Here is a 21604-nt window from a genome sequence, read left to right on the forward strand (position 1 = left end):
TGTTTTTTCCACGCCTCCTGAGTCAAAATATAAACAGAAAGAGACAAGACATAATGAAAATAGATAGGGAGGAGCTACGCCCCATCCTCAGTACTCCGCCCGAACCGGCCTCCAAAACCGCCGAGATCGCGGCGGAAGAACTTGCCAATGTTCTTCAGGTTCTCATTGAGATTTCCTGTGGCGCTTTCTGTTGGCGTGTGCATGGGATTAGATTGTAGATTGGAGCTGGCCAGGGAAGGGGACAAGGTGCCTGATGGACTGGTCACGCCAGATGCAGATGTAGCTGACCCAGTAGCCCCAGCGACACCAGCACCCAGGGTGCTCAGACTGGGGTTTCCGAAGCGGTCGACGCCGTCTTTGGCAGCGGACATGATGGCAGAGCCGAGCATCGACGCGTCAAAACGGGAGGGCATGGCTGCGGCGGCACTGCCTAGACCGAGGCCTTGGGATACGGAGCCAGTGGCGGTGGCGGATGGCCCTTGGAGAGCGGCGAGGATTGGGTTGCTCTGCTGGAGGCTGGATGCATAGCGGTCTGATGCACGGTGAAGCTGGAATAGCTCCACGAGATGATTTTGATCTTGGCGGCTACGGATGCCTTTGAGATCGAGGATTTTGCGGAAGTTGTTGTTGTTGCGGTCAGCAATGTGGATGAGGTATGCTTGCACAAGAGCTTCCGGTGGTGACGGCCGGACCTGGAGGGTTTTGAGAAGAGTTTCGATTTTGAAGAAGCTGCTATTCACACGCTTGACAAAGCCGGCAGGCGCTGGAGCAGGTAGCAGGGATGAAAGGCCGCTCTTGAGGGTATAGGAATCGAGAAGCATCTATGAATGGAGTTAGTAAGATATACTATTACACCGCGGAGGGGAAATCATACCTGCTCTGCGCCGGTTTCTGAAAGAGGCCTGCATTGGAAGACATTGCTTATGAACTGGCTCGATATGAGCTCCACCAGATGATCAGAGAAGGCACGCGCATATTGCTGCTTATGCAACAACTGTAATATAGCAGTTGCCTTTTCCTTCGTCCGGGAGACCATCTCGCCCACATACGAGCTTTGATCACTGACTGCCTCGATTTTAGCCCAAGGTGTATTGCGCATTTCGCGCCAGGAAGGCTCGAGATCGACTTCGACTTGGCGCACAAGGCCTCGTACAGCAGCGGATGCAATGCCCATGAAAGAGTCTGCCTGACTTTGCAGATCCACGGATTGCTTCAGGTTCTCATCCAATCTACCCCTAATCTTCTCTTCCAATTGGGAGCAAGTCGTGTAGCAGTAATCCGCAGTGTTCAAAACTGAAACATAATCTTCCACTGAGGGCACCCTAGACGGCGTGTGAACTGTTGGTCGTTCACTTATATAATTGAGAAGGACTTGCTGGGCGTATTGGTCCAGATATTTGGCGAACACTTTGGCCAGCTCCGCCAGACTGCCACCAGTTGAGAGCTTGGCACATTGTTGCAAAGCGTGCCGATAGAAAGTGAAAAGCTCAGTCGAAGATGAAATCACAATATGCGAGTTGAACTCCTCGTCCGGTACTTTGAGGGGTTGTTGGCGGTATTTTGGTAGCAGGGCTGCAAGTTGCTTGTCTTGGGCCTCGACCCAGACACTGAGGTATGGCTCGAAGGCTTCGGAAATAGACTGGTTGAATACAGGGGGTTCGGCAGAGGCAAATGTATCAACGGATGCACGCGACGAAGGCGCAAAGCGGCGCTCAAGGGAATGCTCGAAATCAAGGGTCTCTTGCAAGCACGAGAGGAGCAAATTGACATCGATTGTCTGTCCACTGCGTACAGATCGGGATAAAATACCCTTGAAATCATCTCGTGTATTCTCGCAGAAGACATTGGCCAAGACCTCATTTACCCTCCACGAAGCCGGGAAGATGGCCGCATTCTCTTCGTCATATATCTTCAATATGCGCCGGAACCAGGAATAGCGGCGGGAGATGTTGTCCAATGATCCAGCCTCCTCATTGTTCCGGAAGACCTGCCGGTACTCACGGAGCTGTGTGTTGCAATACCACGTCACCAGTCGGGACCGTGCGTGTTCGCCTAAAGCATCTGCGACTTGACACGACTCCGCGAGCATCGCGCGCTTCGGGCCTACCTCCCCCTTGGCGAAGGCCAGCTCGAAGTCCTCACAGACCTGCTCCTGCAGATCTCGTTGTATATCTGCGACGTTTCGACTGAGCATTGCGATTTGATCGATCGATCGGTATGACTTGAAATGGGCCATGAGCTGAATGACAGCTTGGAGTAGCTGTGCACATTCTCCGTATTGCCGCGTCCGACTGAGAGCTTGGAGCTGATCATACGCCGTAGTCAGCATCTGCAGGCGCTTAAGCGCCGTCATCGATAGTGTCAGGTTCTTCTTTGCGTTGTCTAATTGCTTGATGTCGGCTGTCATATCGGTGATTGCCTGTTCGGTCTTCAATGCGCGCTCACGCACGTCATCGATCTTCTTAAACAGCTCCGACAGGTCGGCCTTAGCTGCCTGGATTCGTTCCACGCTATCGGCATTGGAGGTGACCTGCTCCTCCACCAGCATGCCGATGTCATCGTCCAGTTCATCTTCGCATTCGTTCAGGGCGTCGGCGATCTGAGAAACGGAGGAGAGGGTGGATGGATGGGAGAAAACGGCATTCAAGTGTTCAATCGGATCGTAGTCCACTGGATGTACCTCCTATGTTAGCATATACAGCAATGAGCACGAGAGGTCAATTGTTCCGCACCCGCATCCAAGGCGTCGAGGCTTGGTTCCTCGTTTGGCGACATGTGGCCGGTGGTTGTGGCAGTGATCGTCATTCCATCAGCTCACCAGAATCATCCTGCCCTTGGTCTCAACCTGCTTTTTGTGAGGCCAATAGGGAATTCGTGGGAGGGAGAAGTTGAATGGGGGATGTTGATCGCGGCCCGCATGGCTCTATCGCGCCAGCTTGGCATCTTCCGCAACTACCGCAATCCTCACAGGGCTGCTTTTTAGGCACTTACAGAGATAACACTTCAGATCCGCAAGTCTACAGTTTGCTACTTATATTCGGGGTGGAATTTTGGAATAAAGGGTTCATTTGATTGATTTTTTGGTTTTTTTTAATAAAAGTTCCTGGCCCAGTGGCCCATGTCCAGATTTGGAAACTTATTCAAACCAGTGCCATTCGCCAAAGCCATGCAAGTAAAAAAGTATGGTCACATCAGATGCATTATGCTTCCACAGAACCACTCCCGAGATAAAACTGACTAGCTAACAACAATGGAAGTGGGAGTGGATGTGGAAGGTTTCAATGAAACCAGAGAACAGTGGAAAAGTAAGTGCTCACGCCGGAGCAAGAAAGGCGCTCGGAGGAAGTGCATTGGTTGCCTGTGTAGAGTGTCGTTAGTTATCATCCTGTGGCAAATTAAGGGGCCGTCCTTGGAATTCGCTTACCTTGAGCTGTTCGAAGTTCTTCCAAGCAAGCTCGACATTCCAGTCATTGCCCGCGAGAGCCATCTCCGAGTATTCGAAAGTCATGCCCGACTTGCCACTCATCTGAGCGATCATCTGCTCCTGCTGAAGCTGGGTGTCGGACTTTCCAGGTCGTGGCAACCCATATCCTTCAGCAACATTGAGACTCGGGGCAGCTGCGGGGACTGCGGGGGGTGTAGGAGCCGCGGTGGGAACAGGACCGGGGCCTGCAACCTGGGGGAGTTGGGAAAGTGCCTGGATCTCAGGGGACCATGCCTCATGTCCACCGAAAGCGCGCAGGCAGAAAATCTCGCTGACGACTCGGATGCCACCGGGGGTGTTGCCGGGGCCAAGAATAAAGGTTCGATCGAAACTGCGGATCTCAATCTTGCCACCAACGCTCTCCTCAAGTTGTCCATGCACCATAAGGGAGAGGCCACCAACGCCAGTGAGGCTCTGTCCAGTAGGGTCGGGGAGATGAGGGACAGGGTGGCATTCAACGAGCCATTGCTCTGCCTTCGCGATAAGGTCGGGGTGGCGAGTGGGTGGGAGCGCATTGAAAACTTCACGGATTTGCTCAATGCCCTTGAAAGACCGCGACATCCGTGCGGAAAGGTGGCTGATCTTGTCAAGGTTTCGACTCTTTCTGATGTATTCACCCCAACCTGCAGTCTCAGTTTGACCGGCCCGGGGAGCCGTGGTGTTTACATTCAGCGAGAAAGTGGACTGGTCATCGTAGACACTGGTGACGAGGCCGTTGCGATCGTTGTCATAACCAGGGAAGAAAGCACGAACAAAGTTCTCGCCGACTTGAGATTCGTCAATGAAGTGAGGGGGCAAGACGGGGATCGGTGTCCTCTTCTGAGCTGCGACCTCTTCCGGGGTTCGCACTTGGACGTTGTTTAAAGTTTGGAGCTTGGGATACCACTTGAGCATGGTGTCCTTGAAAGTCGGGTCGGAACTGATCTCGTTCCCAGTCAAGTCGAGGAAGATGAGGTTGCGGAATTTCCAGCGCCATCCGATCATCGCCTGCGAATTTTTGATTTGGTTCTTTGAAAGGTCCAGGTATTGGATATCAGGGAAAGATTGTGCGAGGGTTGTCACGGAGCTGATATTGGTGAGGTTGTTTTCCGCCAGACTGACACTTTCGACCGCCTCACGTCGCTCGGCTACAGTCTTGAAGCCCAATTCCCAGACCTTCATGAGAGCTGGGAAGAACTTGGACTTGTAAGAGACATTGTTGAAGATTCCCATGGCTTGCAGACCGGGGTCGTCCGGCAGCTTCGACAAGTCAAGTAGCTTGGTCGCAGGGAAGAAGCGTTTGCCAAGGATAGTTGTCATCTTAGTCTTAGTATCGGCGGTCGAGCCTGGAGCAGGGTCCGCTGCAGCCAGTTCCTGATCGAGTGCGGTGGCGGCAGTGTATTCTTCGACAGTAACATGAGCTCCGGCGAAGACATTGTTGTTGATGCGAAGCATGTGACCCGCCAGATCAGGTCGAACGAAGGCCACGAGAGTGTCACCTTCAGTGCGCGACTAATTTGAAAGTTAGAAAGGTGTGAAGGGACCTTGAAAACCACGGTCACCCAAAGGGGAAGAAGCCAAAAAGCCCGAAATGTGTCGATCGTCGTTTTGTAGGAGGACCGTCCTCGAAAACGAGAGGACACTGAAGCGAGGGACGTCGAGGATCGATGTTGGTGACCGCCATTGTAAACGAGGAACATACCTTTGTAATCTTTGCGCGGGGTCCGGATTTGATGAATGAGTTCATACGTCGTTCGAGGAATGCGATGAGGCTCTCGAGGCCGCCATCACGGTTGCTTGCCGCTTTGCTCGATTTCCATCCTCGGACACTAAACGGTTCCAGATCGCCGCCGGTTTTTCTCTTCCCGTCACGAATGTTTGCTTGGCCGTCGACGCTGTAAATGGCTCTCTGGATTAGATCCGAATCCCTCTGCTTGTTGCGAGCCGGGGGCCGGTTGCTAGGTCCTGCAGCTCGGCCACCTGCGCCTGTGCCGGCGGCGCGGCCACCCAAGGCAGATTTCTCAGCCCGGTTTCTCTTTGCACGAGCACCGCCCGCATCCATTTCCATGTCGCCATCCCGGTCGGTGCGAGTAGGGCCCCGCTTGCGGATTCCCCCGCGATCGTTGCCGCCGCGACGAGGCTTCATGCTCTTCATGGTGGTTGGAGAAGAGATTTGAGAGATGGGTGGGGTATCGGGGGTTGTTGTAAAGGGAGGTAAGTTGAAAGAAAGCTGAAACTGCTAAGGTGAGGCGAGCAGCGCGCTATGCGCCTCAGATCAGGCAGAAAGAAGTTGTTCGCATATGAGGAAATCGCAGCGGAGAAGTGACTTGGGAGGTGGGAGGTAAAGAAACAGCAAACTGAACAGAATGGAGAAGAGGGGGTGCTACAGATTATGTAGTGCAGCTGCAAGACAATAATAATGTGACAGTGAATGCACAAAGAACAATAGACCCCCGAATCAGTAAAGTGAGTTCAAAGAAAAAGTGACGATTGGCACGTGATGAGGCGGCATTGTATAGTACTAGTCCGTATTGGGCGATGACTCATCTCTTTGTTTCAGGTGGGCCAATCACATGCTGTCGTCTGTCCTCACGGGTGCTCCTCATACATCGGTCCTGCAAGTATGCCTGGCCACTTGGAGGCTTCAAATTGGCCTTGCTCTTGTTTCTATTGTCAGGTGCCTGGAAGACTCAGTCGCATTGAGTTTAAGTTGACTCACTCGGACTCTATTGTTGGTATGGGTGCCTTCCCTGTTTTCTTTACTCTATTGTGTTGTTTGTTTGGTCTGTTCACTTGAATGGGGTCTCACTCAATAGAGCTTGCGCGTCAAATGACCACCTAGCTAATCGATTCGCGTTCTTTTTGTCTTACAGACATTTAATATACTGTCGCTATCCACGAACCCTCGCCTGGCCTTTGCGCTTCACCCTATGGTCTTCAATTGACCGGCGAGATGCCCGCAAAGTCGCGATTCACGAGGCTAGACGCCTTCGCCAAGACCGTTGAAGATGCTCGCGTTCGCACGAACTCCGGAGGTATCATTACAATTGCTTCGTTATTGATTGTTATGTGGCTGGTATGGGGTGAATGGGCCGACTACCGACGGATTGTGGTGCAGCCGGAGCTTGTCGTCGATAAATCGCGAGGTATGAATAGAGTTTGGGCTCGATCGGACCCACGATGGACCTGCAGAAGATAAAATGCATAGGGCAAAGTCGCTAACGACTCAATTTTGTTGCGCAGGAGAGCGAATGGAAATCCACTTGAACATGACATTCCCTCGGCTGCCATGTGAGCTCTTGACCTTGGACGTGATGGATGTCTCTGGTGAGCAGCAGGTTGGCGTTGCCCATGGTGTGAGCAAAGTCCGCCTGAGCCCACACAATGAAGGCGGCAAGGTGATTGATGTCCAGGCTTTAGACCTGTAAGTGCCAGTCCTTCGACCCGAAATCATTTCCATCGTGATCACAACCTCATTACCATCCCTTCCCAGACACTCCCCATCAGAATCTGCGAAGCACTTGGCTCCCGACTACTGTGGTGAATGTGGTGGAGCAACACCTCCCCCCACTGTTATCAAACCGGGATGCTGTACTACTTGTGAGGAAGTGCGCGAAGCCTACGCCGAGAAGCAATGGGCCTTCGGTGACGGTAGCAACATTGAACAGTGTAAGCGTGAAGGATATGCCGAGAAACTCGCCGAGCAGCGCCGCGAGGGATGTCGGATCGAGGGTGTGCTGAAGGTCAACAAGGTAGTGGGCAACTTCCACATTGCACCAGGCCGCAGCTTCACCACTGGCAACATGCACGTCCACGATTTGGACGCCTACATTGTGCCCAACGCAGGCCCGGCGGACCAGCACACGATGTCCCACTTAGTCCACGAGCTTCGCTTCGGGCCCCAGCTCCCCACCGAGCTCGCAGGCCGCTGGGGGTGGACCGACCACCACCACACCAACCCGCTCGACGATACCAAGCAGGAGACCGACGAGCCCGCATTCAACTTCATGTACTTTGTCAAGGTTGTCTCGACATCATACTTGCCTCTCGGCTGGGATCCTCAGTTCTCGACCGCCATCCACAACTACGACAAGGCGCCTCTTGGCTCCCACGGCCTCGCCTATGGTACTCAAGGTAGTATCGAGGCTCATCAGTACTCGGTCACCTCGCACAAGCGTCCTCTTTCCGGTGGAAACGACGCTGCGGAGGGCCACAAGGAGCGCGTGCATGCCGGTGGCGGTATTCCAGGCGTCTTCTTCAACTACGATATCTCCCCTATGAAGGTTATCAACCGTGAGGCTCGCCCGAAGTCTTTCACTAACTTCCTTACTGGTGTCTGTGCTATCATTGGTGGTACTCTGACTGTCGCTGCTGCTTTGGACCGCGGCCTGTATGAAGGTGCCATGCGCGTCAAGAAGCTGCATTCGAGCTAGATTTTAATATCTAGTCAGAGATAAGATAAGATTTAGTATTTGCAAAATATCTCTTTGCATGGGATGTTATATTCTAGCATGAGGTAGATGCTTTTCGGGGTGGAGAGGTGAGTTGAAGCATCTTGGAAGCGAGGGAAGCTGGCACTTGTGGCGTTCTAGGGATACCTTTATAAATGTTTGGCCATTGCGCTGTTTTGAGCTAAGACGTAACCATTCATCTATCAGTAACTCGAAGAGAAGTAGTACATGTGTACTTTGGCTATTTGCAGCTAGGAGCTGATTGAATCCAATGTTGTTTGTACACTAGCACGTGATATTGACCCACCTTCCCCTTTCGGAAGTATATGTTTCCCCAGGTTCCTATAAATTAAGATCAACATCTGCCCTACGACATCCCCCCCCCCCCGAGTGGCTGAGTGCGTTCGCACGGATTAAACACGCTGGCAACCCCAGCTACCGGCTCGATCTGCTCAGCCTACGATCATAAAAATATTCCACTATGCAATCCCAACCCTTGGGTTGGGCGTGGCCTAGGCATAGATACTGGCGTGGGAGTTATCACCCCCTTCTTCTTATTTTTTTGTTTGTCTTCTCATATGTCTGCTCTTAAATTGCCCAGTCTTGCTTCTATTTTTCTCTGCTTCTAGGAGCCAAAACAGCCGCCTCTTGTGCGCCGTATCCGATAGAGCCAAGTCACCCGCTCTCGCTGAGGCTTAAGACTCTTTACCGGTAATGCAGCTGCAGGTGAGATAAAAACCCTCTCTTTATCATGATGCCATATTAGATTTGCTCTTTATCCTACAACGATCTAAGAGTAATACTCTGAAACATGAATCGTCATAAATCGTACATCTACCCAGGATAGTCCTCTAACAATCAAATATACAAGCAAAGACTGAAGTAATACAACAGCCTCCAACACAACAACTACCCCCCAACCGAAGCCCTCACCCGACTAGCCCTCCTACTCTCCGTATTCCTATCCCGATCAGCTGCAAGCTGCTGCGCGAATTTACTCTTAGCCCTAATCTCCGGACCCTTCCAGTAGAAGACATAAATGGGAATCAAGACCAAGAACCCCACGCAGCCCAGCAGTGTACTCGCCCACTGGAGATGATACTTGCTCCCCATATTCTGGTACATGGGCGTGGAGTACATGGTCGCGATACCAGCGAGGAAGTCTCGCGCGAATCCATTACCCCCCGTTGCAGACGCAGAGTACGGCCCGTACGCCGCAACCATGTAATCTATCGTCGCCATGTAGATTGCGTAATTCGCCATTGCGATTAGACAGGCGAAGATGCATGGCGCAATCCACGGTATTGGTGGACCGGTTGATGTCCATGCGAAGCCGAGGAGGCCGATTGGTTCGAGCGGTGCGATGAATAGAAGGAGGAGGAGACGGCGCTCGGCGAGACGACTTGCTGCGCCGCATTTACGCCGTGTTTGGATTTGCCGGTGGATGTCCGGCAGGAAGATTATGTATGCTATTACGTATCCGATTAGGATTGAGGCGAAGGTTAGACCAATGGCTAGGACGCTGAAGGACCATTGTTTGAAGACTAGTGTGAAGGACTCGGTGAAGACGAAGATTAGGGCGTCTGAGAAACCCGAGAGGAGGGAAAGGAATAAAACAATCGGTTCGCGGATGAACATCTCGAACGGCCGGATCCAGATTCGGAGTACGTCGTGGTAGTCTAGACGAGGGGTTTTCAGTTCGTTCGGACCCCAGATATCTTCTCCGTTCTTGCGACGGCGTTTCGCTTCGCGGTCGATTAGGATCGTCGTACGTGTTTCCGGTACGATGAAGAAGTGGAGGATCTGCGTTGCCGCTCCGACGATCAATTGGATCCAGAATACCCACTGCCATGTGAGCCATTCGCCGATCATACCGCCAAAGAAAGGTCCGACGGTTGACCCGCCCACAGACGAGAGAACAACAAAGGCTACAGCGTAGCCTTGGTCGTCGGCTTCCCACATATCCGCTGTCATACCGAGGGTGACTGAGCCTCCGGCGGAACTGAGACCGCCGAGGACACGACATACGACGATTGTGCCGTAGTTGGGTGCGAGGGCGCATGGGATTTGCCAGATGTTCACGAGGAATAGGGAGAGCTGCATTATGGGCCAGCGGCCGAATTCTTCGCTCCATGGTGCCCACAGCTCACATCCGAATGCATAGGCGACTAGGAACACACATTGTCCGACTCGCGCCGCTTGTTCGCTGATGTGGAATTCTTCGGTTAGACCGGTCACGGCGTTGGCGTAGACGCCTGTGTTGAAGTTCATGGACATCTGGACCACGAAGATGACGGAGAGAATCATCCATTTCTTCCATGTTGGGAAGCAGAAGCCGAGCTTTTCGTAGCAGTCGTCTTCTGTTAGCTCGGGCTTGCCGCCGGTACGCAGCTTGGGTTTATCTTCGTGGCTTGCTACGTCGGAGTTGGAGGCATTTTCGGCGTGGGTGTCGACGCCCCGTTCTGTTTTGATCTTATCTTCTTGTGGGCTGGCTTCATCCTTGAAGCTTGATGCCTCTGGCTTCTCGGGGTCTGGGGAGTCCATCGGGGCAGCCATCAGACAGGTTGTGTTGATTAAGTCTATTGTATAGATATATCGGGTCCACAATTGTACATGGGGAAGTGGAGGATATGAAAGAGAAAATAAACAAATGGCTTGTTCTATGCATGCAGATTGCACAGCAGGTGATATCAGGCTGGTTATTAACATGTCAAGAAGCGGCGCACTGCCCTCATATACCGGGACAGCGACCATGGTCATTTCGACACTATTACTTGGATTTGTGTACTTTTGTACAAGCAAGGTCATATAACCAATTACATCTATTAAAAACTGGGGAAAACCTGTTCCCTCCCCAGCATTGATCGTCCGGGCCCTACGAGCCGGTCGGCAACTCGTTCACTACGTCATTCCAGCCCTAGGCTACGTCAAATGTTAGGGATTCGACCTACTCCACGCAGTCTCTACATTCAATCATATGCTTCTGGGTATTCAATTGACAGATGGGACCGGGTATTAGGTGGGGAAATGGTGTCATAGAGTGTTCTCTTTGTTAGTCCCATTGAATCAACGATTTTTCTATATTGTACAAAGTAGATTAATCATTTATTTCTAGCAAAAACGGTTGATAGTTGCGAAATAAGGGTTTTATACAAAATTATTCATTCTACACCCATTATACCTGACTTGTCATTCAAGACAAACATGGCCTATGGAAATTCAAGGCACAGCAAGGTACATCACACCAGACTATAGGGCGCAGACTAAGCATAACCTGATCTTTGGGTGTACACCAATAAAGTAAGCTCGTTTATATTTCTATATAGAAAGAATCTTTATAGATCATACGATATAGATGCGGTTTGTCATAATGCCTGAGTCTTAACCCTGATTTAGAAGAACCAGGATTAGAGTACCAGATATGCCGATTGTCGTATATATCTTGACTCAATATCAGGCAGGAATCATCCTTCTTGATTGACTTCAGAATATACCCTCCTTACTACTACAAAATTCTCACTCGGAAAAAAAATTCAGTGTAAAAGACAAATAGTAATCGCCTGGTTTGATATCCATGGTCAATCTATACCGCGTACATACAGGCCGGATATTTCCACGAGTCTGATTTACATTTTGAAACAAACATGTTAATAAAAAGGGAAGAGTAAAGGCAAGGACCCCGATATAATGATAGGTAAGCAAGCAACTCGCAAAAAAATCAGGGACGATCCCACCACGCCCATCTGGAACTCCGGTTGGATGCGTGATGCAAAGAAGCAAAGAAGCAATGAGAGATAAAGAAATGATAATGAGCGATGTTGGGAAGTGCAAGAAGAATTGCGTGCAAGAGAAGGGTTTGGAAGCCAAGTGCAAAGGGTGATAGGTATGCTGGAATGGCGAGTTGAACATAATAAGAAAATGATACTGCTAATGATGTGTAGGGAATGAGAAGTTGGAAGGACTGAAAGGAAAGTCGAGGTGTTGACGAAATGATAGGTGGGAGACAGACAGTCAGACACGAGGGAAGGTGCCGGTCTATTTAGCATGGGTGTAGTACCTCGGTTCTTGAGAGTACTGGCTTTGTTGGTAGCTAGGCGGTGTTTGAGGGGCCTGCGCAAGCTGTCCGTACCAGGATGATCGACGGGGTTCGTCAGGGCGATTCGTCTGGTTTAGGGCATCCCATGTGTGGCTAGCACCAGGAATGTTGTACATGGACTCGTGGCGACCATGTTGAGACGGATACACAGAGCCAGCCTGTTGGGGCTGCATCGGCTGAGGTGAGAACGGCGGTGAGAACTGCTGAGGCGCGTACTGTTGCTGCTGCATCATAGGTTGCTGCATCATGTGTTGCTGACGGTGTGCAATGGCCTGTTGAACCGCCTGGTTCGACATTCCCTCTCTCATTTCACGCTTCTCGCGCTCCCGAGCATCGATGTGCGAGACAAGGCCCATAGGGTTTACCGGCGCCTGTGCTTTCCGGTTGTCATTTGACATATTGAAGAATGAAGAGCCAGTCATGCGAGCAACGTGCTCCTGTTCACGAGCGGAAAGATTGGTGGAAGCCTCGTTGAAGTTAAGCATACCCTGGGCACCGCGAGACGAAGGTCGGTAGTTGGGATCCCGCTGAGGATTCATGGGCGAGTTGGAACGGGCATATTGTGTCCAGTCGCCAGAGACCGGGCGTTGCACTGACATGGGATTGGAAGGGGTGCGATTATGGACATGTATGGGGGGACTGGGTGCCGCCCGTTGCTGCACGAACTGCTCCGGGGTGAGACCTCCACCTGGAGTGACAGGGCGACCGGAAGCCATTCCAGGCTGCCACAGCATGCTCCGTCGATATTCCTCCCGGCTGGAAGGCCGGGCATTAGCCTGATCGATTGGTTGAGTAGGAACCGAAAATTTGGTTCCCGATGAATCATTGCGTTGATGCATTGGTCTTCTGAGGGTGTCTGATGTGGTTGGGCGCCCGGTAGTAGGCATATAAGTCATAGTTGGGCCGAAGTCGACAGAGGGAATATCCGGATTCGAGGTCGGGGGCTTATCCATGGTATAATGAGCATCGCCAATGACATAATCCTTGACTGCTGGGACTCCCACAGTTTTCATAACGCCCATTCTGGGTTTGGTGGACGCGACAGATTTCTTGCTGTAGACAGAACCGTGGGTGCTAGCATAGTCAGGCGAAACCGTCGACGCATCATCATAAATGCTCTCGTCCTCATTTGCGTTTCTTTTTCCAACAGATGAGATTGGGGAAGGAAGATGAGGAGCAATTTTATTCAGCGCATCTTCATCAAGGGTATGGCGAAGATCATCATAACTCGGTTCGCCTGGTGACTGTGGCTCTGTCCCGAAAAGGTTTTGCTGGGGGAGTGGTTTGCGTCGCACGGATTTGTTGGAGTCAAGCTGCATCCGTTGAGGGGAATACTTCTGGGGAGTAAATCGCTGCGGGCTGCCGGTAGTACTAGGTGTGTTCGGGCGATGCTCCGGAACTTGGGGGGGTCGAACCGGGAGTGCAATACCTAAGCCCTCATCACTTGATGAAGTTGCAAGAGAGTTTGTGGACACAACCGGGCCAGGAGCATAGGCACTGTCGAAGCTCCTGTCCTGGGGCTGTTGGTTGTTCAGAGTCTGTGCCTGGTGGCTTTTCCATGCAGCACCGGCGGCTGCCCCGCTCAGTCCCATCGTTCCGACCGATGTGAGTTGAGAAAGCGTTGCATGAGACATCCGGTTGTTTGCCAACCTCTGCTCCGAAGAAGCCTCTGGCCGGTTAGTGGGCATCTCTTTAGGACCATGCGAAAATGCGGGTGGGTTTTCAACAGGAGCCGGTGGAGTGCGTGGAGGGAGCTGCTCTTCGACCGGTGGGCCTCGGAAACGGTCGAGATTTGGGTCGCTTCCGGAGCTGGTGCTCTCAGCGATAGGAGCGACCGCTGGAACCCCACGGTGCATCAGATCTTGAGAAGAAGAATCAGGTGAGCTTTCAACTAAAGATCCATGGCCTGGTCTAAAGCCAGTGTTGAAGCCCGTGGTATCAGAACCCCCGCGGTTGTGATACAGAACGGGTGAGCCCTCGTTTTGGGGAACTTCATGAATAATAGCCTCAGTAGAACTATTGAATTCAGGCTTGTTCTCGAGACCAGCAAACTGGCGGCGAGAGTCCATAGGAAGGTCACTGTTTCGGCCAGACATCGAGCGATAGCGAGGTCTCACGCTGTTGACGCTATTAGTTCTGCTCCTGCCAGACGAAATTCGGCGCTGTGTTGCCTCTTTGAGCTGTTTTCTCCACTGAGCTTCGCTCCATTCTTGGCTTCCCGGGGTTTGAAGAAGACTGGCAATGTCCAGCACATCAAGATAACCGTAACGTCGCTCCTTAGGGAAAGCAAACATGATGCTCTTAATGTGATTAGTGTCTGCTACTAGGCGAGTAGGACGGCCATAGAGATTGAAAGTGTCGAATATCGGGAAAAGGAAGCGCAGCATCATCTCGAATCCAGAGACCGCAGCATGTAGCTCAGGCATGATAAAGACCAGTCCTTCCGAGGAAGAATCAGGCGAGTGGGTGGTAATCCGTCCTTCCAACTTCACCAGGGTGGATGAATCAATTAGAGCCTTAGATTGTGGATAAATCGCATATGCCGAGTAAACCTGAGTAACTGTTGCAATAGGAATCGCCTTTTTCGTCTTCTTCGTCTCGTAAAACTTGATGTTTCCGGTGACAGGCATTGTCAAGCGGTCATATGCCGATTTCTTCATGATTTTCCGCGCTTTTTGGAGCTCTTTTTCATCTGGCGGGCAGATCACAAACCAGCACCGTCTCCACGGGGTTCCTGCTCCAAATCGCACGCGCGCCCAATCTTCGTACTTGAATTTGGTGGGTGCCAGGATAGAGTTAATTCCGTTGAGAGTTCTTCCTTTTGCTGCAATCAAAGAACCGGTGTAAGCTTCGTACAAAGATGTGTGTTCGAACATAGCGAGACGAATCGCCGCGGTCCATTGGGTCAGGGAGTTGAAAGAATTGAAATGCAAGAGGTAGCGATTTTTGCCCGCGGAAGAAATGCTGAGTACGTTCTTCAACGGTTGTATAGCTCCATTTTGGATCGGAAGAGTCTCGATCTGCGAGTAACTGATGAGTTCATGCCTGACAATTTTGGGAGGTTGAGGCTTACCATCTTGAGAGACGCATCGGCCAAATTGATAAAGGTCGCCGGGACCTCTTCCCCACCTGCTGCGTCCAGCGCAGCGCCATCCCATAGTGAAAGAACAGTTCCGACCAGCTGTGCGTAGCATTCCACCCATTGCCGATCACCAGAAGGCCGTCCATCTGCCACGTGTTAGCCCGCCTTTCCCCGCAAGGCGCCGAGGGTGGAGATCACTTACGAGAATCCAGATCATTCAGTTTTAAAAAGTATCCTTCCTGATAGACCTTGTTCGTGTGGATATTGAGGAATGAAAAGATTGGCGACAACTCTGGCGGGGTATCGCCCGCCTGCTGCATGAGAGGCGGGTTGCGTGAGAAGATCATGGATGCCGGTCGCGAGCCATTTCCGCCTCTTGGTCCAGAGCTCACAGGGGATGATTCGGTCGGAGGAGATGGTGTATCGGGAGGGGTTTGCCACTGGGGTGGTGTATCGGACGGAGTTACGTTGGCTACTGGCGTAACGTTGCTCGACGACCTTTTGCTTTCTTTACCAGAAGCATTGTTCTTTGACCCCCAAAACTGGATATAAACGAGCGGACTAGTAAAACGCAAGGGAGGGTCAATAACGGGCTCTAGTGCAATTCCCGACATACCCGGGGAGGATCGACTTACCACGCGAACGACCCATGACGTCGGAACGTGATGTGCTAGACAATAACCTCAGTCTTTATTACCCCTCACTGAGTTCGACTGTGAAACTGTGAAACGTCTTGAAAGTAAGGAGAGAGGCTGGGGGCGTGGTGGTATTTAAAAGGAAACTGGCCGAGGCAGATCAATTGCGCTGAACGAGAGACTGTCAAATAGCGACTGCGCCTGGACCGAATTCGGTGAGAAAGATCAATCCATAAAATCCACACGAGGGTGAACCTGGAAGAATAAGAATGAAGAGAACGAGTGGTTGGGTTCGGAGTTTAGGGAAATCGAGCTTCTCTGCCAAGGAAGATGACGTTACAAGCTGGATACGTCTTTGCTAATCACCGGGATTAACGATCCTTGGTTTTATTTTATTTTTCAGAGACAAAAGAGAGAGGGGGAGAAATGAGGAGGATTGGGATAAACTGGAATAATAGGTATGAAGAGAAGAGACAGAAATGACAGAGAGACAAGAACCCAAGAACCCCAAGAACTCCCGTGGGTCATTTGGGCAAGTCCCGGAGAGGCGAGAGACTAAACCCGTGGACATTCCACGCTACACTCCACGCTACACCAATAATATACTTATATTATCTCTTGTGACACTCCAAAAAAAACCGAAGCCAAGCCCAATTTCTGCTTTGTTTTTTTCTTTACACTGAGACCTTTAACAAAGGTTTTTCATTGGCGTCATCTCGGACCCTCTTGGATTATCGGTGGAGAGACAACCCGACTATAAGTAGGCTAGTAATATGCATGGTGGATAAATATAGCTGGATGTCTTATGTTAGCAACGGAGTACGGAAGTATAAGGCATGTTATTATTCCCCTGAGTTATATGTCAAGTTATATATGTCTAAATATCTCCTTTTCCAATTCCCCCCTTAATTCTATAAAAATCCCCGTGGCCAAGGCTTCTAATTCCCGCCACTGGATCTAAACAGGAGAGCCGGGGGTGAACATAACATGGCTTGGCAAATCCTGCAGTTCCATTGCCACTTTGAATCTGACTCTTTCACAGCATTTTCACACGTTGCCTTTCTTGCCTTCCTACGGGCCCACAGATAATCTGGCCCGCTTGAACACACGTAAATCCCTTCACCGCTGGGGAACCCTGTTTGACGTCCACATATTATTTAATAGATTATATGTTGTATTATCGCCTACAACATACGAAGTACATCGTACAATTTAGGTAACAATCCTGTTTCCTGTTTCAATTTACCCCACCGGGACCTGGACGCAGTTCATGAGATTTCACACACGGGCCTTTTCACTCCTGCATTAGGGCAATCTAGCCACAATCTTTGCCCAGAGAAACTTGGAACAACCCAATTGTATTACTTTGCACGTGTGGTGGTGTATACTACAATGTATGTAATATCTCAGTACGGAATATGGATTACTCCGTACATATGTACTCCGTGCGATGCCCAGGTATTATAAGCCGGTCGCATTCTTGGCATAGATCAAATGGATTCATGATTTTCTGGCCTGCAGCAAAGGATCAGCGTGGCCCCGTGAAGATCCGGCTGAACGCGTCATAGGTACTTTAAATAATGTAGATCACCATGTGGTAGGGATCTACATCCATGGATATGTACGGAGTACGGAGTAGAGATGTGGTTTTCTATTTTTATCCCCCCCCCCTTCTAAAACTTTGAACGTGCGTAGGGGTTCCACGGTTAATATCGCCGTCTACCTAGGTATGCCTGTTTGGAGAAATAAGGTTTTTCAAGGTTATTCCAAGGTACATCCAGAGGTCGACTTTTCCTTTTTTGAATATCAAACCTAGATTGATACGAGGCTCTCTATAAAAATATGTGGAGCATGCATGCACTGTGCTAGGTTGTTTGTCAATCTGTGCATCTTTCTAGAACTAAAACCATATAAAAAGGTCCATCTTCCTCTATCTCTGGATAATTAGTGCAAAGTTACTACTACTAATGCTACAGATATGTAGGCTAGAAAAGTCTTGTACTTGAGACTACTCCCTCGGTCCATCAAGATGAAATTTGCTACTCGGAAGTGTCCTCACCATTCTCGCCGTAGGGGGGTCCCAAGGGCGCACCCCATTCATAGGATTGGCCGATCTGCGCATTAACCCAACACGAATGTTCGTTGAGCATGGGATTCGAGACATTTGCAATGTCCGATGCATCCTCCAGTTCTAGGCGAGAGTAGCGGATTGCCCGTCCGCACTCGTCAACCCACCACAAGAACTTTCCCTGCGTCGAGGCCCACGGAAGCAAGCGTTGTTTCATCAACGATACGGATGCGTTCTCTGACTAGATGCATGTGGTAGTCTGAGTAAAATCCCGGCCATGGGTTTTGATCCTCCTCCGGGACATAGCCGCTTTCTTCCGCCACCTGCGCATCAAAAGCCTCATCCTCAATTCCAGCTTGTAGGGACTCTTGAGCATCCTTTTCGTATTCTTCAACAGTGCATGTATAAAACGCCGAGCTTCAGGGTTTACCAAAAGGAACAAACCAGCCTGCCAAGCTCGGAAATCGAACATATTGCAGAATAGCCTCGAGAGAAACGGTGATGGACAGAGTGTGAGCGATACTTGAGATCGGGCGGTTTCTTGGCAGGGCTTATCGTTGCTTGTCTCCCGCAATAGGCGCCAAGTGGGGAATGTCTTATGTCGTGGGCATAGTACATCTTCAAACCATTGCTCATTTCCCAGGTCTATAGATTGTACACAGACCATCTGGTTTAGTTCTGGGATAAGGCCACTGAGAGTCACTCTGACATGGCCTGGTATCACTTACAATTAGAGCCCTTTTCAAGCAATAGTTTGACCGAGGTTTCTGTCCCATGATAGACAGCGAAATGCAAGGGGGATGCGTTTGTCGGAGCAATAAAGCATCCACTAGAGTGGCCTTCGCCACAAAAACAACGAGGGCTTGTTGTTCTATCCCAGTGAGTGACGACAGATGGATCTTCGAGTAAACGACGGGTAAAAGTGTAAGTCAGTTGGATCGAGCCGTGCATGGTACTGCCAACTCAAAGAGGCATAGTCACATAAAGATGACCATTGACTGTCTGGTGTTTCTGTGTCATTCTCTGGATTGGGCGTGACCAGCGAAAGATACGAGACACAAACCCAGGCAATTTCAGAATTTGCATCGCCGAACCACATTTTCCATTTGCGTTGGAAATACTCCTGTGCGGTGAAATGGCTCCAAATTCTCATCCTTTTCATCGAGCAGCGCCCGGGCAGCATTGAGCTCACGGTCGACGGCACACACCCAACCGACCGTATAGGCATCATGGTCCAGTTTCCTTGGGGGCATTATTCTCTTGATTGAACTGGAAGGAACGTTCGGAATAGAAGGCTGTCTCACAACCTCGCGGGGGATTCAAATGAAATTCCCACCTGTACTTTCGCGCACCCCGGTGCGGCTCAAACCCCCGAAAGGAGAGTGGGCTATCGCTATTTCGATTGGTGAGTGCAGTGCCGCCTGCATGATGATCGTCGGGCGTCAGGCTTACGGCACCGGTAATTGGCCCATATTTAGCACGATTAAGGCTGCCCAATAGTTGTACCTAATAAGTCGACCCAAACCCGTAACTAATGAATTTAGGTCGACTTACTAATAAGGACCAGGTACTACTCATGTATACCGCTTCGTACTCATGCTAATCGTGGATGGATATGATTCGCAGCGTGAGCATAGCTAGCCGCCCATGCAATATTTGCATTTTAGCGCTCAACACAGCCTCGTCAACGCAGAACAGCCCCCTAGGATCTTTTGACTTAATGGTCGAACCTTCCTACACACTGAGCTTGATGACCTCGCCAGTACTACCATGGCGGAATCCCATGTAACAAGTCCTGGTTTATCAGTTTGGCAATGGAATGAAGGTAGATGTCTCAACTGCTCAGTAATGCCAAAGTACTAACAACATAGAAAATGCGTGGCGCAAAAGTGAAGCTCGTCTAGAAGATCTGCGAACAGACAACCCGGCACTTCCACCCTCATTTATTCTAGAAAATACCAGAGTATATGTTATGTGAGTCCTGCTGGTTCGATTAGCCCACAAGAACATATACTATAACTAACACTAACATGAACAGAGCGGCGAGTGCAAAACTTATCAGATCTTGCCAGCTTCGTCAAGTGTTCAAAGATACATTTTGCATTCCTGAGTTCTGGTGGGCCCAACATCTTGATAATGCCAACGGCTACTTTGGATGCGAAGATACAGATCATGCGGGGGTGCTGGGTTCAGTAAGTCTGCTTTATGTCTGTCCTTATGATATAACAAGGGTGGTGTCACTAAACAAACACTACTAGACACCTGGGCATCTTTCGAAGTCAAACATCCTGCTAGGGGCATGAAATATCACTGGTCTAAGGTCAATTTATTTACGCGATGGTTTAAGTCGACTCAACAGACTGGCATTCTACTGTTTGATCCCCCCGATGACCTCTCGACTCCACTGTTTGATCCGAATCAGACACAACTCAATGATCCATTTTGGATGTACAGTGACATCTTAGGAGAAGTTGGGCGGCTTCAAGAGGGTTCAGTATGGGGCATCCGAGAATATGTTCGGGATATTGAGAAAGCCAAAACGCCCGCAGACCAAAAGCCCAATCCTAATTACAGACAGCTCCATGACATCGCTCGGCATGCAATCCATGTTACCGAAACACTCGATGTGGCGGTCCAAAACATTGAGCATATTATTAAACAGCATGAAATCTATACCAACATACTAGCGGGTCCTCAACCCAGAGCCCATCAGTATATCTCCCGGCGGCTGGCATTCTTTCAGAGCTACGTCGGCAGCATACGGCACCGGTCTATATCAAATCAGCTACGACTACAGAACGAAATTCAACTGGCATTCAACATTGTCGCTCAACATGACACAGGTGTCACTGTTGGTATTAGCCGTGCTGCGCGGTCGGACAGTGCTACAATGAAGACACTAGCATTTGTTACCACGACATTCTTACCACCAACATTCCTCTGTGCAGTGTTCAGTATGTCATTCTTCCACTACGATCTAGAGTCGGGCTGGGGTGTCTCGGACAAGCTGTGGATATACTGGGTATGCACTATCCCAACCATCGTTATTTCAGTCCTTCTCTGGTATTTTTGGCCCAAGGTAATTTCAGATCATTCTGATGCCGGACGTGGGAAAGAAAACGGTACAGAGCTGCCTATTTTTATCTGAAACGGATGTATTCGCATTGATATATTATTGCTCTCTCTTTTCGTTGATTTATCATTTGTTCTTGTGACCATGTTTTCAATATCATGCACAATGACATGCACGACATCACACCCCTCAGTCAACGAGGTACTTCCATGTTTACTGTAGTTAATTTAGAACGGAAATGAGGTGGTTAAATACCAGAGAATACCTATAACGGGCATTTCTACATTGGAGGAGTCATAATTGTCCACACTATTGTTTTGGCAGTGGGACACGACTGAAAAAAGTAGCCGTTTGAGCGGAAGCTGATTTCGCTACGATTATTCACTATATCTTGTATCGAGATTATTATCGTTCTTAGAGTGTGTTTTCTCGACGTCGATTCACCCAATGGCCGATATCACGAACAAACAGCGGAGCAGCACCTGCTTTTACGCCACGCTTGGTGAAAGATTCCAGGTCTTGATCTTCTAAACCTGCATAAGCTCGAGGCAATTTTTGAGAGTCACATCGCGTGCTTTGGTGTTGTTGTCCCTAAAGGTCTCGTTCCTCACTAACCGGTAGTCTTCCGCACGACCCATTTTGGGTCGAAGGTCTCGACCCTGTGTAAAAGGAGGTCAGAGGCACCAGTCGAACGAAATATACGAGGACAGAAAACATACCCAGGTGGTCCCCATGC

The 21604-nt window shown here is 50.2% G+C and overlaps 8 protein-coding genes across 8 annotated transcripts; 2 read left to right on the top strand and 6 right to left on the bottom strand.

Moving 5' to 3' along the window:
- Positions 1 to 74: 74 nt before the first annotated feature.
- On the bottom strand, positions 75 to 2805 carry N7471_012775 (putative GARP complex subunit Vps53; the record flags this gene model as incomplete). Its single annotated transcript, XM_057285494.1, has 3 exons — positions 75 to 821; positions 875 to 2670; positions 2733 to 2805. The coding sequence occupies 3 exons, from the start codon at positions 2803 to 2805 to the stop codon at positions 75 to 77; spliced, it is 2616 nt and encodes an 871-aa protein (XP_057131760.1).
- Positions 2806 to 3313: 508 nt separating this feature from the next.
- Positions 3314 to 5618, bottom strand: N7471_012776 (uncharacterized protein; the record flags this gene model as incomplete). Its single annotated transcript, XM_057285495.1, has 3 exons — positions 3314 to 3358; positions 3425 to 4975; positions 5166 to 5618. The coding sequence occupies 3 exons, from the start codon at positions 5616 to 5618 to the stop codon at positions 3314 to 3316; spliced, it is 2049 nt and encodes a 682-aa protein (XP_057131761.1).
- Positions 5619 to 6416: 798 nt separating this feature from the next.
- On the top strand, positions 6417 to 7896 carry N7471_012777 (retrograde cargo receptor ERV46; the record flags this gene model as incomplete). The annotated part of the gene is made up of 3 exons (XM_057285496.1): positions 6417 to 6609; positions 6707 to 6887; positions 6957 to 7896. The coding sequence occupies 3 exons, from the start codon at positions 6417 to 6419 to the stop codon at positions 7894 to 7896; spliced, it is 1314 nt and encodes a 437-aa protein (XP_057131762.1).
- Positions 7897 to 8823: 927 nt separating this feature from the next.
- On the bottom strand, positions 8824 to 10470 carry N7471_012778 (uncharacterized protein; the record flags this gene model as incomplete). The annotated part of the gene is made up of 1 exon (XM_057285497.1): positions 8824 to 10470. The coding sequence occupies one exon, from the start codon at positions 10468 to 10470 to the stop codon at positions 8824 to 8826; it is 1647 nt and encodes a 548-aa protein (XP_057131763.1).
- A 926-nt stretch (positions 10471 to 11396) lies between these two features.
- Positions 11397 to 16577, bottom strand: N7471_012779 (uncharacterized protein). Its single transcript, XM_057285498.1, has 3 exons — positions 15295 to 16577; positions 15084 to 15238; positions 11397 to 15030 (listed from the first exon to the last, which is right to left on the bottom strand). Exons 1-3 carry the CDS (start codon positions 15704 to 15706, stop codon positions 11950 to 11952), a joined length of 3648 nt encoding a protein of 1215 aa, XP_057131764.1. The 5' UTR covers positions 15707 to 16577; the 3' UTR covers positions 11397 to 11949.
- Positions 16578 to 17766: 1189 nt separating this feature from the next.
- On the bottom strand, positions 17767 to 18012 carry N7471_012780 (uncharacterized protein; the record flags this gene model as incomplete). Its single annotated transcript, XM_057285499.1, has 1 exon — positions 17767 to 18012. The coding sequence occupies one exon, from the start codon at positions 18010 to 18012 to the stop codon at positions 17767 to 17769; it is 246 nt and encodes an 81-aa protein (XP_057131765.1).
- Positions 18013 to 18868: 856 nt separating this feature from the next.
- On the bottom strand, positions 18869 to 19048 carry N7471_012781 (uncharacterized protein; the record flags this gene model as incomplete). The annotated part of the gene is made up of 1 exon (XM_057285500.1): positions 18869 to 19048. The coding sequence occupies one exon, from the start codon at positions 19046 to 19048 to the stop codon at positions 18869 to 18871; it is 180 nt and encodes a 59-aa protein (XP_057131766.1).
- Positions 19049 to 19565: 517 nt separating this feature from the next.
- On the top strand, positions 19566 to 20943 carry N7471_012782 (uncharacterized protein; the record flags this gene model as incomplete). Its single annotated transcript, XM_057285501.1, has 4 exons — positions 19566 to 19620; positions 19667 to 19769; positions 19834 to 19987; positions 20026 to 20943. The coding sequence occupies 4 exons, from the start codon at positions 19566 to 19568 to the stop codon at positions 20941 to 20943; spliced, it is 1230 nt and encodes a 409-aa protein (XP_057131767.1).
- Between the last annotated feature and the right edge of the window lie 661 nt (positions 20944 to 21604).

Source organism: Penicillium samsonianum, assembly GCF_028829775.1.
Source record: "Penicillium samsonianum strain IBT 33392 chromosome Unknown utg000007l_segment0_segment0, whole genome shotgun sequence".
NCBI classification, from domain to species: domain Eukaryota; kingdom Fungi; phylum Ascomycota; class Eurotiomycetes; order Eurotiales; family Aspergillaceae; genus Penicillium; species Penicillium samsonianum.